Below are 15051 nucleotides of genomic sequence, written 5' to 3' on the forward strand. Positions count from 1 at the left end.
TAAGAAAAACAGCCCATATACCAAGAACTGTAAACCTAGCTAGCCCCACCCTAAGTCTTCAGCCACACTGAACCCAACTTTGAAATCACGCAACCTCACTTGAAGCTGCACGACTTCAGGCACAGGTGTCTATGCAAGTCGCACCTGAACTTGCAAAAAGTAGTGCAGGAACTACTTTCGCCCAATTTGACCGCTTCATTGTGGACAATAGGATGCGACTTGTCATGCAATATGAAACAATCAAATCACATGACAAGTCGCATCGGTTTGACCGGGGAATAAAATGGAAAGCAAAATTGACCAAACAAATCTCCTCTGCATCTGTTCTCCTGGATTGATCAGTTGCAATTGATAATGCTCTATACATGTATGAACATATACAATACATGTATGAACATATATAAAGTTTATTAACAATCCTGGGTCCCATAGATTATTAGATGGCAAACTTAAATTATAGTCAAGAAAATAAAATCAATCTCGGTGAATTGAGATTTGATCTAGATCACTTTTATTCACATTTATGAAAACTGGGTTTAGGCCATATTTATAAACAAATTGTATATGTCCTACCAAGACTTATAATTGGTGGCGATAAGATAACTGGATAGGGACAAACAAAGTACCACAAAAATCATGAACATTGGTAAGTTTGCCTTTGGCTAGAGTAGTCACATGTGTTTAACAGAAATTCCAAGTGAAACCAGTCCTGTAGATACTAATGCTATCCAGAAATTCTGCAACGATGCTTAAATCAAACCATTTCCTCAATTTACCCAAATCTGAATTCCCTGTAATCTAAAGCAACAAGAATTCTCAGAGCACCTTTCTGATGCATGTGCTGTGTAACCACCTCTCTCTGCTTTCTGTATTACAGGTCACATTCAACTTTCCAAAGTAGATTTAAATCTGACTAGTTACTGCTAGATATCTTTTGGTATATATTTTACATCAGAATTTCTGTATGAAAAAATAAGAATCAAGCAGGTAGTATGTTTTACAAGAGCTAACGTGCATTACAAGCAGAAAATCTGCAATTACCAGATTAATGACAGAGGGCATTGGAGTGGGACGTGCTCAGCAACAATGCCTGAATGAAAAACACTGATGTCCTTAGCAGGCAAGCTAATCTCAATGCTTTATTTTCAATCACAACTGGAGTGTACTTTGGAAATCATATTTGCAGCAATTAATGAAGTGTCATAAAGTGGGCTTATTTTTCTTAACAGTGCAGTAGGTATGTACCTGAAATGAGTTGAAGAACAGTTCAAAGTGCATCCGAATCTCCCAGGCTAAACCAGTAAATGTGTGTGGTAGGCACACAAACACAATGTAGTGGACGCCAAATACCAGGATAAGCACAAGTGTAGACTTTGCTAACTTCCTGTGAATATAAAAAAACAACAAAAGATTGAGGTAGGCACAATATTGCAATAAATTAATGCTAGTGTATTTTACTGAGCTATGTACCCCCTTCTTTATTAACATGAGGCAGTAGATATCTGCCCCCCCCCCTCATTTTAAAGGGGGCTTTCAGATTTCAACAATTCCTCCCTTCAAGACCCCCACGATCCATTGGGACAGAGATCTGGTAAAAAGGCCCTTGTTCTTATTAACATGGCAAAAAAGTACCCTCTCTGTGTTGAGAGCATGTGGCCTGGTATTGTTCAGAAGAGGGATGCCTCCCCTTTCTGGTCAGCTAGACTGCATGCTCGGACAATGGTCTGGTATAGATTTTGAAGGGTTCCCACATTTTGTGGGGGGTGCATCAGAATCAGACCCTCATCAAGGGTAAGCATCTGGTATGTAGTTTTAGGGGGGACCCCATGCCATTTTTTGGTGGGGGTCCCCCTTAGAACCCATGCGAAACATTCATCTATGACAAGGGTCTGGTAGTAATGTTACATAAAACACACAGTAAAGTTATAGTCATACTAAACACCCTATCAAGTGCGGGGGAATAATCTCTTTGCTATGTGAGCATTGCTGTTCTATTCCCCACAGTCATGCAGAAATAGTTAAAAAGAAGCCAGTATAGTTTGATTTAAGCATTCTCTCTCCAGCAAACGGCATACAATAACTGTGAGAACTGAGTAGGCTATTCCCTGGAAATAAATTGAAGCAGAGTTTTCTCCTGGGACTTTTTTCATTGATCTTCTGAAAGCGCTATTCATTTCTTACAAAGACTGAGTTGCATTGCCAACTATGATTCCCTATTAGCAATGGCTTGTTAACAAGTTAATAAATACTAATTAGATGATTCCCAAGTTCTGCCTAAAGATTTACTAATGCTTTTGACAGTAAACACTAAATGATACCCCTGTGCAAAGAAACAGAGTATATAGCTATACAGGGAATAAAGAAATATAAAATATAATCTGTAACACATAATAATTGGTAGGACAATAACACAGTTTCATTCATGCATTCTTATTTTATCTGTCTTATTGTGGATTTTTTTTTTCATTTACTGTAGTTAATTTAATGCTTTGAATCAGTCAGTAAACCAGATTGCTCCAATAGGCTCAGCATGGTTTAATTTTATTGGATTTACACATACAATACATTAATAGTTGCAATATTTAATCTGAAAAGGAATTCTTGTATACGCTTATTGATTATTTATACCGCCAACAAGGAAGCTACACTACAAAAGTAACAGCGGCTGGCAGTTCATGCTTCAACAGTGGTTACACTTTTCATGCAGGCAGACATAAAGCAAATTCAGTAAGGTTTAACAAAAAAAAACTTTTGAAAACAGCTCTGCCCATGCTTTACCAAACTGTGTTGGTGGTACGTACACTACTGTGCAAATGTGTGAGAAAATTCTGTGCATTTAGAATGCTTTCAGAAGTGTTAATAGTTTATTTTTATCAATTACTAAAATGGAAAGTAAATGAACTGAAGAGAAATCCGAATTGAATCAATATTTTGTGTGACCACCCTTTGCGTTAAAAACAGCATCAATTCTTCTAGGTACACGTGCACACATTTTTTGAAGGAACTCAGCAGGTGGGTTGTTCCAAACAGCTTGGAAAACTATTCACAAATCTTCAGTTGATGTAGGCTGCATCAATTCCTCCTGTGTCTTTATGTAATGCCAGACAGACTCGATGTTGTGCAGATCGGGGCTCTGTAGGGGCCAAACCATCACTTTCAGGACTCCTTGTTCTTATTTATGATAGATAGTTCTTAACGACATTGGCTGTATGTTTTCAGTGTCCTGCTGCAAAATAAATTTGGGGCCAATCACATGCCTCCTGATGGTATGGCATGACGAATAATTATATGCCTGGATTTCTCAGCATTAAGGAACCATTGATCCTGACAAAATCTCCATTTGCAGAAATGCAGCCCCAAACTTGCAAGGAATTTCCACTGCTAATTTTTATATGTAACACCTGTTGACTCATAGGAATGTGAATAAACAACATCTCTTTATTGAGCTCCTTCTCATGTTTTCCTTATCCTGTAAAAGTAGACCTAAATGGGCGGTCATTGTAGGGTTGTACATTGCATTTGGTACCACATTCCAACTAGCCCAAAATAGAGAATAGCCAAAACATTGGAAAACTATGGGACTTTTAAGGTGCCATAAATTTGAGTTTTGTTTGTGAATAAAATTATGTATGTGTGTATATATATATATATATATATATATATATATATATATATATATATATTCAATTGTAGAGGAGAACCGCACCCAGCTTACGATTCAGTGCCAGCAATCAGGTCCTCCCACCGACCTTATATATAAAGAAAAAGTCCAAAGGGTTGCTGCACTTAAAAATTTTCCGTTGCTTTATTTCACATAGTCACGTGGAAAAATTGCAAAGCAAGTACAATCTTTCCAGACGAAATCATGGCAATAGATGCCTGTACAATACAGATATGGATGGATTACCTTTCGGGCTAGTATGCTTGCGCCCTTCCTAAGATCCGTCAAAGCATATCTAACAGTTTCATTGCAATCAATCATTTAAGTACAAATTAGTGGGATACATCGCATGTGGAAACAATATGGTTAATTAGTTCAATTCATAGTATATTCAGCACCTATGCAGATACGTATTTTTTATACCATAGACACAAAATCTAACAAATAGCAGCCGACATCTCTATCTCTTCATTCTTATGCCCCGTACACACGGTTGGATTTTCAGACGGAAAATGTGTGATAGGACCTTGTTGTCGGAAATTCCGACTGTGTGTAGGCTCCATCACACATTTTCCATCGGATTTTCCGACACGCAAAGTTTGAGAGCAGGCTATAAAATTTTCCGACAACAAAATCCGTTGTCGGAAATTCCGATCGTGTGTACACAAATCCGACGGACAAAGTGCCACGCATGCTCAGAATAAATAAAGAGATGAAAGCTATTGGCCACTGCCCCGTTTATAGTCCCGACGTACGTGTTTTACGTCACTGCGTTCAGAATGATTGGATTTTCCGACAACTTTGTGTGACCGTGTGTATGCAAGACAAGTTTGAGCCAACATCCGTCTGAAAAAATCCTAGGATTTTGTTGTCGGAATGTCCGAACAAAGTCCGACCGTGTGTACGGGGCATGATTCTCCAAATATGTTCTATTAATCTATGAGAAATACATACATAGATAGAATAAGTATATCTACATACAGACCTCCCTATTTCAAAACATATTTACGTTTTTTCTTTGTTTGTATAATCACTCATAAATCAATACTGTTAAACAAACAAATAAAGGTCCAAATCAACATTTAAGCCGTGTGGAACAATAGTATTTAAAAAATGTATCCAGTATACTTCTCTTTTTCTCAAAATAATTTAACGGTTTCCTCCCCTCCTGTTTTTCTCTATTCCCTCTAGGACCATATACTTTAATTGTGATACATTATGTCCAAATTCCAAGAAGTGTCTCGCCAGCGGTAGTTGTGTTAATTTGTCACGTATTGAATATTTATGTATTGCTATCCTATCTTTTACTTTTTGTGTAGTTTCTCCAACATACACTAAACTGCATGGGCACTTGATGACATATATTACATATGATGATTGACAGGTGTAATATCCACATATAGGGATATTAAAGCCCCTATGTGGATGTGTAAAAAACTTTCCTTTTATCATAGAATTGCATTGTATGCATGACAAACACGGATATGATCCTAGATTTTTTTGTCCTAAAAATGTTGGTTTTATGATTGTAGATGTAGGTTGGTCCGATTTTATTAATCGGTCCCGTATTGTTCTGCCTTTCCTATACGAGGACATGGGAGGATTCCAGAATTCTTGTATCGTCGGATAACTAGTTCTTAAGAGGTTCCAATGTTTCTTGACTATCTGGGAAATTTTTTTAGAAAAAGGGTGGTACTGCATAATAAAAGGAATTCTCCTTGTTTCTCTACGGGTTGTTTTAATATGGTCAGTATTGAAAGATTCTATATCAACCAAGGTTTGAGGATATCTTCTATTGATAAGTTTATTTTTAATTTCTTTAAGCCTCTGGTCACGGCACAGGGGATCACTCACGATCTGCTGTACCCCCAACAATTACATTTGTAATTGATTGCGGTCTGTAGGTTTCACATACAGATCAGTAATGATCTGCGTGTTACTCAGCTTCAATGTAGTGTCTAGAAAAGAAATCTCATCTTTACCAATTTCGATATTAAACTTAAGGCCAGGTATTAAATAATTGATATACCTATAGAACAGAAATAGGCTCTCCATATTGTCATCCCATATAGCGAAAATGGCGTCCACAAACCTATACCAACATTGGCAATGTTTGAGAAATAGCTCATTCACATAAATAAAAGAAGTTTCAATCATGTTCATAAATGCGTTCGCATATGGGGGTGCAACATTTGAGCCCATCGCTGCCCCATTTAGTTGCAAAAAATGGGTATCCTTGAAGAGAAAATAATTCTCCTCAAGGATAATTTTCAAAAGATCAAGAAGGAATGAAATCTGTTCAGTTTTATAAATACCTGACTGGGTTAACATTCGCTGACATGCCTCTATTCCCAAACTATGAGGCATGATAGTAAACAGACTAGAGACGTCCCATGATATTAGGATGGAATCTGGTGACAACTTTGTATCCTGAATTTTAGTCAGAAAATCTGTAGTATCTTTTATATATGATTTGGTGTTCAACAATAATGGTGTTAAACATTTATCCAAATATTGTGCTAAATGGGTTGTCACAGATTCCATACCCGATACAATGGGACATCCCGGGGGATTTTTAGGGTTTTTATGGATTTTTGGTAACATATATAGTACCGGTGTAACTGGATGTTCACACACCAAAAATTCCATAGTTTCGTCGTCAATAATTTTATCTTTAACCGCATTGGTAAGGATTTTTTAAATTCTTTTTTGTACTCTAAAAACCGGACAAGAATCAAGTTTTCTATATGTAAGGGTGTCATCAAGATGTTTCATCACTTCACTTTCATACATAGGGGTGTCCATTACCACAATAGCTCCCCCCTTGTCAACCGGTTTATGCTGATATCACGCTGGGCTGACAAGGAGTTTAATGCTGTAATCTCATCTTTATTCAAATTATGGGGCATATGATCTATTTTCTTCCTATCACACAAAAATTTTTTTGTCATTTTCCACTTTATCTATATATACCTCCACTGCGGCACACGAGGTAGGGGGTACTCTAGTGCCTTTCAATTTTAAACCCATATTTTTAATTGATAATGTAAGCAGTTCCTTATTTGTGGTAATGGACCCACCTGAGAAGTGCGCTTTAAATCTTAATCGTCTGTAAAATCTATACAAATTCTGTTTAAGTACAAAATCATCCATCCTTTCTTTAGGGCAAAAGCCCAAACCCTTATTCAATACACTTAGTTTGGTTTTAGACAAAACAATGGAAGAAATATTGTGTACCAGGTTTACTTCTAGTGTCTCTGTCAGTTCTGCCGTCTGGTAGTTACACCACCCGTTGCGTCTTTTCTTTGTTCTCTGGCCGCCCCTCCGGGTCCGGATTTGGTCATGCTTGCTGGTAAAAAAGGAGTAGTGGATGCATTGTTTGATGATCCAGTAGATGTAATAGATGAATTCGAGCTAGCAAGTTGTTTACGCTGTAGTTTTCTATTTTTCTATATCTTTTTGTGTGATGGTATATGGGATCAGTCCAGTTATAGACACGATCATTTTTGTAGTCTTCCCGCTCCCGTTCTAATTTCATACGTTTGCCGAGCTGGACATTAGTGCGAAATTTCTCCAATTTGTCTTTATTAGTTTTCCTAAATTCTATTAGTTCCTCTTGATTAGAGCATTGTTTTAGTTGTTCTTCTAATTGAACAATCTCCTGTTGTACAAAAGTTATTTCTTGTTGCAAAAATTGTACAGTTAATGTCATGATATCAAAGGAACATTTATTTAGAATTTGTGCAAACTTGGTTTTGAAGTCCATATTCTGTGAAAATAAAGTTGGAATTAAACGAACTCTCAATCCTTTGGGGATCATTTGCATTTTATAGTATTCTGCTAGTGTTACCTTGTGTAGTTCCATTGTAATAGCTCTCTGTGTGAGCTTCTCCATTTTTCTAATTAATTGTATTGGGGATGACTGAGTCAGGAAATCTCTGGATCCTGTAGTATCTGTGAAGATCCTTGAAGCCTCCGTTTCAGAGAAGGAGTATAAGCCGCTCGTTGCCATACTTGTGATGATTCCACATCAAATAGCTGGTGCTCGTTCCCAAGGGAAAAATATATTCAATCATAGAGGAGAACCGCACCCAGCTTACGATTCAGTGCCAGCAATCTGGTCCTCCCACCGACCTTATATACAAAGAAAAAGTCCAAAGGGTTGCTGCACTTAAAAATTTTCAGTTGCTTTATTTCACATAGTCACGTGGAAAAATTGGCACTAATTTATACTTAAATGATTGATTGCAATGAAACTGTTATGCCGCGTACACACGGTCGGACTTTTCGTCTACAAAAGTCCGACAGCCTGTCCGACAGACTTCCGACGTACCTTCGGCGGACTTGCGGCAGACTTTGTTACGAACGGACTTGCCTACACACGACCACACAAAAGTCCGACGGATTCGTACGTGATGACATACACCGGACTAAAATAAGGAAGTTCATAGCCAGTAGCCAATAGCTGCCCTAGCATGGGTTTTTGTCCGTCGGACTAGCACACAGACGAGCGGATTTCGGGGTCCGTCGTACTTACGACGTAAAGATTTGAAGCATGTTTCAAATCTAAAGTCCGTCGGATTTGAGGCTAAAAAAGTCCGTTGAAAGTCCGGAGAAGCCCACACACGATCGGATTACCAGCCAGCTTTAGTCCGTCAGCGTCCGTTGGACTTTTGTAGACGAAAAGTCCGACCGTGTGTACGCGGCATTAGATATGCTTTGACGAATCTTAGGAAGGGCGCAAGCATACTAGCCCGAAACATAATCCATCCATATCTGTATTGTACAGGCATCTATTGCCATGATTTCGTCTGGAAAGATTGTATTTGCTTTGTAATTTTTCCACGTGACTATGTGAAATAAAGCAACCGAAAATTTTTAAGTGCAGCAACCCTTTGGACTTTTTCTTTATATATAATATATATATATATATATATATATATATATATATATATATATATATATATATATATATATATATATATATTTGTCAATTTGTCACATTAAAAATTGTCAATTCAGTCAAAAACATGCACAATGCTGTTCACCATATACGTATATACACAAGATACAAAAATTTCTTCTATATGTCCCAATACATAATTGTTTTTAGATATACTTGTGTAATATCTTTCTAGGTAGGTTGCTAGGATAAGTAAACTTTTTGGATCCTCTGTAATCACTGGAGCAGCTATTGATTTCTCTTTGATTTCTCTGGGCTGGTATAGGTCTCATAGGCTGTGGGTTGCCTCCCCCTGCATTCTGGAGGCCTAATACTGTTAAACAAGCTGTACACACACTACTTTACAATGTAGCAAAGTGTCATTTCTTCAGTGTTGTCACATGAAAAGATATAGTAAAATATTTACAAAAATGTGAGGGGTGTAATCACTTTTGTGTGTATATATATATATATATATATATATATATATATACTGTATAAACAGTCTGAATAATTCAAACCAAAAAAATTAAATAAACAAATTGGAGCTACAAAAACAGCCATCCAAAGAATGCGTGATAAATGTTATATTCAACAGACCATCCTACGAAAAATGTAGGAGGTTAAAAGTATATACAAATTTGCATAAATGTATCAAAGGCAAGACTATAACAGAAATCAATCACTTAGAGACTTACTAGTACAAAGCAATTTCTGTAGTGAAGGCAACAGAGAACCCTGTTGTCATTTTGGCAATTGTATATGTTGATCATGTTCATATTGCAAATATATTCTACAAGGGAAATCTCAGACTCCCAAAAGATATACTTATACTCCTTTATCCCTTGATAAGGTTCTTTTGAAAGAAATTAGTCAGGAGGAGCTACAGCGGTGACTTTATTACACCCGCTGGGGTGTTTACATTTGATTGATTGTTTTATATGCATTTTACTCCTGTTTTCTTAGCCCACTGTTGAACATCTTGGTCCCATGGTAACCCATCCTGGAATCTTGGCTCCTGATATCCATCCATCCCATAGGGATACTGGGATGAAGTGCAGCCAGACCTCGATCTTGAGATCATAGTAGTTGGTAAGTGGCTTGAGTATTGGGTGTGCACTTTTTGGTGTGAAGATTTTGCTATCCACATTGAAACATGGATTTTTGAAAAAAACAATCAGAGAAAGGGGGTATGGCGCTACCTATTGACTACAACCAAATAACCATAGGTGAAGAGAATTAAAAGAGGCTACTGGGCCCCAGCAAAACACAGTACATAAATAACCCAACCCAAAACAGGCATCAATATCTGATGTATTAAATTATCTATGAAGTGTGTATACCAACACACCCACAGAGCACAGCCTATGAGTATGTGTGCATATACAAACAATGTGAATGAATGGCATGTAGGTTCTAGCAGCTACATAGCCCACAGATAAACCATAAGTGAATAGTGTAAGAATTAATAAGTGTCTAGTGTCTAGTAGAGGTGTGCATCCGAAGCAAATCCAACAGATATCATGGCAGATTGGTCGTAGTGACTATACCTATATGCGCATTGCCCCATTGGGGTGATTGGATCCGGTGAGTGGGGACCCTTGAGGGGGAGCACTAAAGCCACCCAAGGATATTGTGAGCACTCAAGTCACCACTAAACTGTCTGCTATATATCTGAATATTGCCGGACTCATAACCCATATGAACTGCTAGCTATTTACCCATATGTGAACCTGATTTTCATCACTGTCACGGACTCACATACATCTTTAAAGTGGGACTTTATTTTGTCTTTTTGGTATATTACATGTACCAGGGTATTATGCTTGTATTTTTTGACATGATACTCCTGGCAGTTTTTTATAATTTTTTAAACTAATTTCTATTTTCACTATGTTATAATTTAATTTCACTGTGCTATTTTGCTAGTTGGTTGCACTACTACTAGGCACTTATTAATTCTTACACTATTCACTTATGGTTTATCTGTGGGCTATGTAGCTGCTAGAACCTACATGCCATTCATTCACATTGTTTGTATATGCACACATAACACATACTCATAGGCTGTGTTCTGTGGGTGTGTTGGTATACACACTTCATAGATAATTTAATACATCAGATATTGATGCCTGTTTTGGGTTGGGTTATTTGTGTACTGTGTTTTGCTGGGGCCCAGTAGCCTTATTTAATTCTCTTCATCTATGGTTATTTGGTTGTAGTTAATAGGTAGCGCCATACCCCCTTTCTCTGATTGTTTTTTTCATTATTTAGTGTTCCCTTAGGGGAGTCCTGTTAGGGGAGGCAGCAAATCTATCCCTCTACCCTTGTCCTAAGCGCGGTTGCTTATCCAGTGAAATATGGATTTTTGTTGATACACAAATTTAAATAAACTTTTTTCAGAAGAGCACTCCTCTTTTTCCCCGATGGACTTAACTGGATTATTTATGAATGCTTTTTAACACATTCTTATTTACAGTTTTCCATATATATGAATGTTAACTTGCTTAGTTAGATACCTTTCAGGCTGAAGGTGTTTTTCAATAGGGATGAGTTCGATGTTCGGGTCGAACATCAGGTGCTAGCCCCTTCGCCGAAGAGCAAATATTATGGGGCATTCGCGGAAAATTTGAGCACCGCGGAACGCCCCATGATGCACTGGGAGGTCGCAGTGTATTGCTGTATGATGATTGGCCAAAGCATACACCTAACCTGCATGCTTTGGCCAACCACAGCTTGCTCTGCTAAGAGAGCCATATTTGACCAAAGGCAGGGTGCCTTTGGCCAATCATGGCTCAGGGGGACTAAGTACACGTCCCACACTATATAAGGCTGCTTACACGGTGGCCATGTGTAGTGTTGTTGGCGTGGACAGAGAGATAGCTTGATTTTGATTAAGCAGCTAGGTTATTTAGTTAGTGACAGTGTAATTGATTTTATATATATATATATATTATATATATATATATATATATATATATATACACACATATACATATATATATATATATATATATATACACACTCTGCATTCAGTGTAGCCTATATCTACATGCATTTTGTGGTGTACTGTTTTTAATACTGTGTACACCACCTGAAGTGTATCTAATACAGTGTGTGCAGTTTCTACTACACTTCTGGTGGTGTACACCGTATAAAATACAGTGCAGCCATTGTAAAGTTTATAATACAGTGCAGGTGGTGTACACAGTATCTGATACAGTGTGTACAGCTTCTACTACACTTCCGGTGGTGTACACAGTACACAATACAGTGCAGCCATAGTACAGTTTCTACTACTTTTCTGGTGGTGTACACAGTATCTAATACAGTGTGTACAGTTTCTACTACATTTCTGGAGGTGTACACAGTACACAATACAGTGCAGTCGTATTACAATTTCTACAACTTTTCTGGTGGTGTACACAGTATCTAATACAGTGTGTGCAGTTTCTACTACACTTCTGGTGGTGTACACAGTACACAATACAGTGCAGCCGTATTACAATTTCTACAACTTTTCTGGTGGTGTACACAGTATCTAATACAGTGTGTGCAGTTTCTACTACACAGTGCAGCCGTAGTACAGTTTCCAAAAAAGTGCAGGTGGTGTACACAGTATCTAATACAGTGTGTACAGTTTCTACTATACTTCTGGTGGTGTACACAGTACACAATACAGTGCAGCCAAAATATAGTTTCTAATACAGTGCAGGCAGTGTACACAGTATCTAATACAGTGTGTACAGTTTCTACTACACTTCTGGTAGTGTACACAGTACACAATACAGTGCAGCAGTAATACAGTTTCTATTACTTTTCTGGTGGTGTACACAGTATTTAATACAGTGTGTACAGTTTCTACTACACTTCTGGTGGTGTACACAGTACACAATACAGTGCAGCCGTAGTACAGTTTCTACTACTTTTCTGGTGGTGTACACAGTACAGAATGTAGTGAAGCCATAGTACAGTTGCTAATACAGTGCAGGCGGTGTACACAGTAGCTAATACAGTGTGTACAGTTTCTAATACACTTCAGGTGGTGTACACAATATCTAATACAGTGTAGTGTGGTGTTGCAAAACAAAACATACATCATGTCCGGAAGGCCCCCAATAGAGGCAGACACTCACAGGCCTCTGAAAGAGGGCAAGCAGCCTCTGTGTCTACAGTCAACAGTGATGGTCGTGGACATGGTGCATCCTCTGCTGGTGGCCATGGGGCACGCTTGTACTTTTTTTCTGCTGCTGGCTATGTTATTGAGCCACAACATGCAGAAGAGTTGGTGGAGTGGATAACAAAGCCGTCCTCATCCTCCTCATGCTCTGTCACCCAGGCTCAGAGTAGTTTGCCTTTCAATGCAGCTACCAAAGTGGCCCATTCCACCGGCTCCTTGTCCACAGTCACTCCTTCTGTAGCCCCACCATCATGCGTGGAGGAGTCCCCAGAATTATTCGACCACAGTGTTGGGTACATGCTGCTGGAGGATGTGCAGCGATTTGAAGGCTCCAATGTTGGTTCCCAGGTGTGGCCAGAACAGCAGCCGCTTGGGCACCACATGCTTGACCGGACATATGACGACCTGCCATGTAGTACGTTGGCAACAGCACTTGAAAGACCCACATCAAAGAAAAAGGCTGACTTCTCCTTGCTCCTCATCTGGGATCTCCAACCCTACTATACCTCCAGTCCTCTCAAAAACCTGCACTGAGAGGAATGAAGCTATAACAATAGGTGTCCCAAGTACTTGCAGCCAATATGCTTGCAGTACACCACCATCTGATTTTAGCAGGCAAAGTTCTCTACCCCAGTTGCTGAACCGTAAAAAGAAATTTGGTCCCAGCCATCCACATGCTCAGCGTCTAAATACTAGCTTGATGAAAGAAATATATTATTTATTACAAACATAGAACTAAAAAACACATACATAAAATTCCATATATTCACAGATTGTGCCTATGAGCATATTAATTAAACCATCTACATAATCAAATTTAATATTGAAAATTTCAGAAAACCAAGCAATTCACTTTTAACAATATTAAGAAGTATTGGAGAGACAGTGTATCATATATAACTCAGCTCAGCTTGCTCTACATGTTGCGCGTTCAATAACAGGAGCTTTTGGCATATTCTATGAATGAAAGAATAAAGCATAAGTTCATCACATTCTAACAGTCATTTCATTGACGTTTGAAATTGCCAAGATCATTGGAGCAACAGTATTATACATCAATGTTTATTATATATGTAGAATGTGATGAACTTATGCTTATTCTTTCATTCATAGAATACGCCAAAAGCTCCCGAGGAAGCGTTATTGAATGCACAACATGTAGAGCAAGCTGAGCTGAGTTATATATGATACACTGTCTCTCCAATACGTCTTAATATTGTTAAAAGTGAATTGCTCGGTTTTACGAAGTTTTCAATATTAAATTTGATTATGTAGATGGTGTAATTAATATGCTCATAGGGACAATTTGTGAATATATGGAATTTTATGTATGTGTTTTTTAGTTCTATTTTTGTAATAAATAATATTTTTTTTAAAAACTTTTTGTGTTATGCCTACAAAGTCCACCATCCAAAATGTATTTCATTAATCTCAATATCGAGACATGACATTAATTATCAGTCTGTCGTATTCACAGTACCACTCTGTGGTGATACGAATCGTACAGATAAATACTAGCTTGGCCAAATTGCTAGCACTGCAACTGCTACCTTTTCAGCTGGTAGACTCTGCCCCCTTTCATTAATTTGTGGAATGTGCTGTACCTCAGTGGCAGGTTCCAAAACGCCATTTATTTTCACAGAAGGCTATTCTGACTCTCTACCGGCATGTGGAAGGCAATGTTTTGGCCTCGTTGGACAGGGCGGTCAGCAATAAGATTCATATTACCGCTGACTCATGGTCTCGCAGGCATGGGTAGGAATGTTACCTTTCCTTCATGGCGCACTGGGTAACTCTGTTGGCAGCTGGAAAGGATGCAGGACAGTGTTCAGTGATGTTGGAACTTGTTCCGCCACCACACCTCCAAAATGCTAGTGGTGATTCTGCCACAGCTCTCTCCTCTTCTTCTTCCTCTATGGCCTCTTCTGCAGATTTATCCTCTGAACCAGCGGTGTTCCATAAGCGTTCAAGGGGCTACACAAGCAGTCAGGCTAAAAGATGCCATGAGGTGCTTGAGTTGGTCTGCCTAGGGGACAGGAGCCACACTGGGAAAGAGATTCTATCAGCTCTGCAAGGGCAGGCTCAGAGGTGGTTGACGCCACTCCAGCTTCAGCCAGGAATGGTTGTATGTGACAATGGCACCAACCTTCTCTCCGTCCTCTGACAGGGACACTTGACCCATGTTCCATGTTTGGCATACGTCCTGAATTTGGTGGTGCAGCGATTCTTGAGCAGGTACCCAGGCTTACAAGATCTCCTGAGGCAGGC

The 15051-nt window shown here is 38.6% G+C and overlaps 1 protein-coding gene across 1 annotated transcript in view; it reads right to left on the reverse strand.

The window, feature by feature from the left end:
• The window catches only part of PTH2R (parathyroid hormone 2 receptor), a 1009699-nt gene that overhangs the window by 46663 nt on the left and 947985 nt on the right, over nt 1-15051 (reverse strand). The window contains exon 11 of the mRNA XM_073633425.1: nt 1246-1384. Within this exon, the coding sequence (XP_073489526.1) occupies nt 1246-1384 (139 nt within the window). The remainder of the gene's footprint in view (nt 1-1245; nt 1385-15051) is intronic.

This window comes from Aquarana catesbeiana, linkage group LG06, assembly GCF_042186555.1.
Source record: "Aquarana catesbeiana isolate 2022-GZ linkage group LG06, ASM4218655v1, whole genome shotgun sequence".
Classification (NCBI taxonomy): domain Eukaryota; kingdom Metazoa; phylum Chordata; class Amphibia; order Anura; family Ranidae; genus Aquarana; species Aquarana catesbeiana.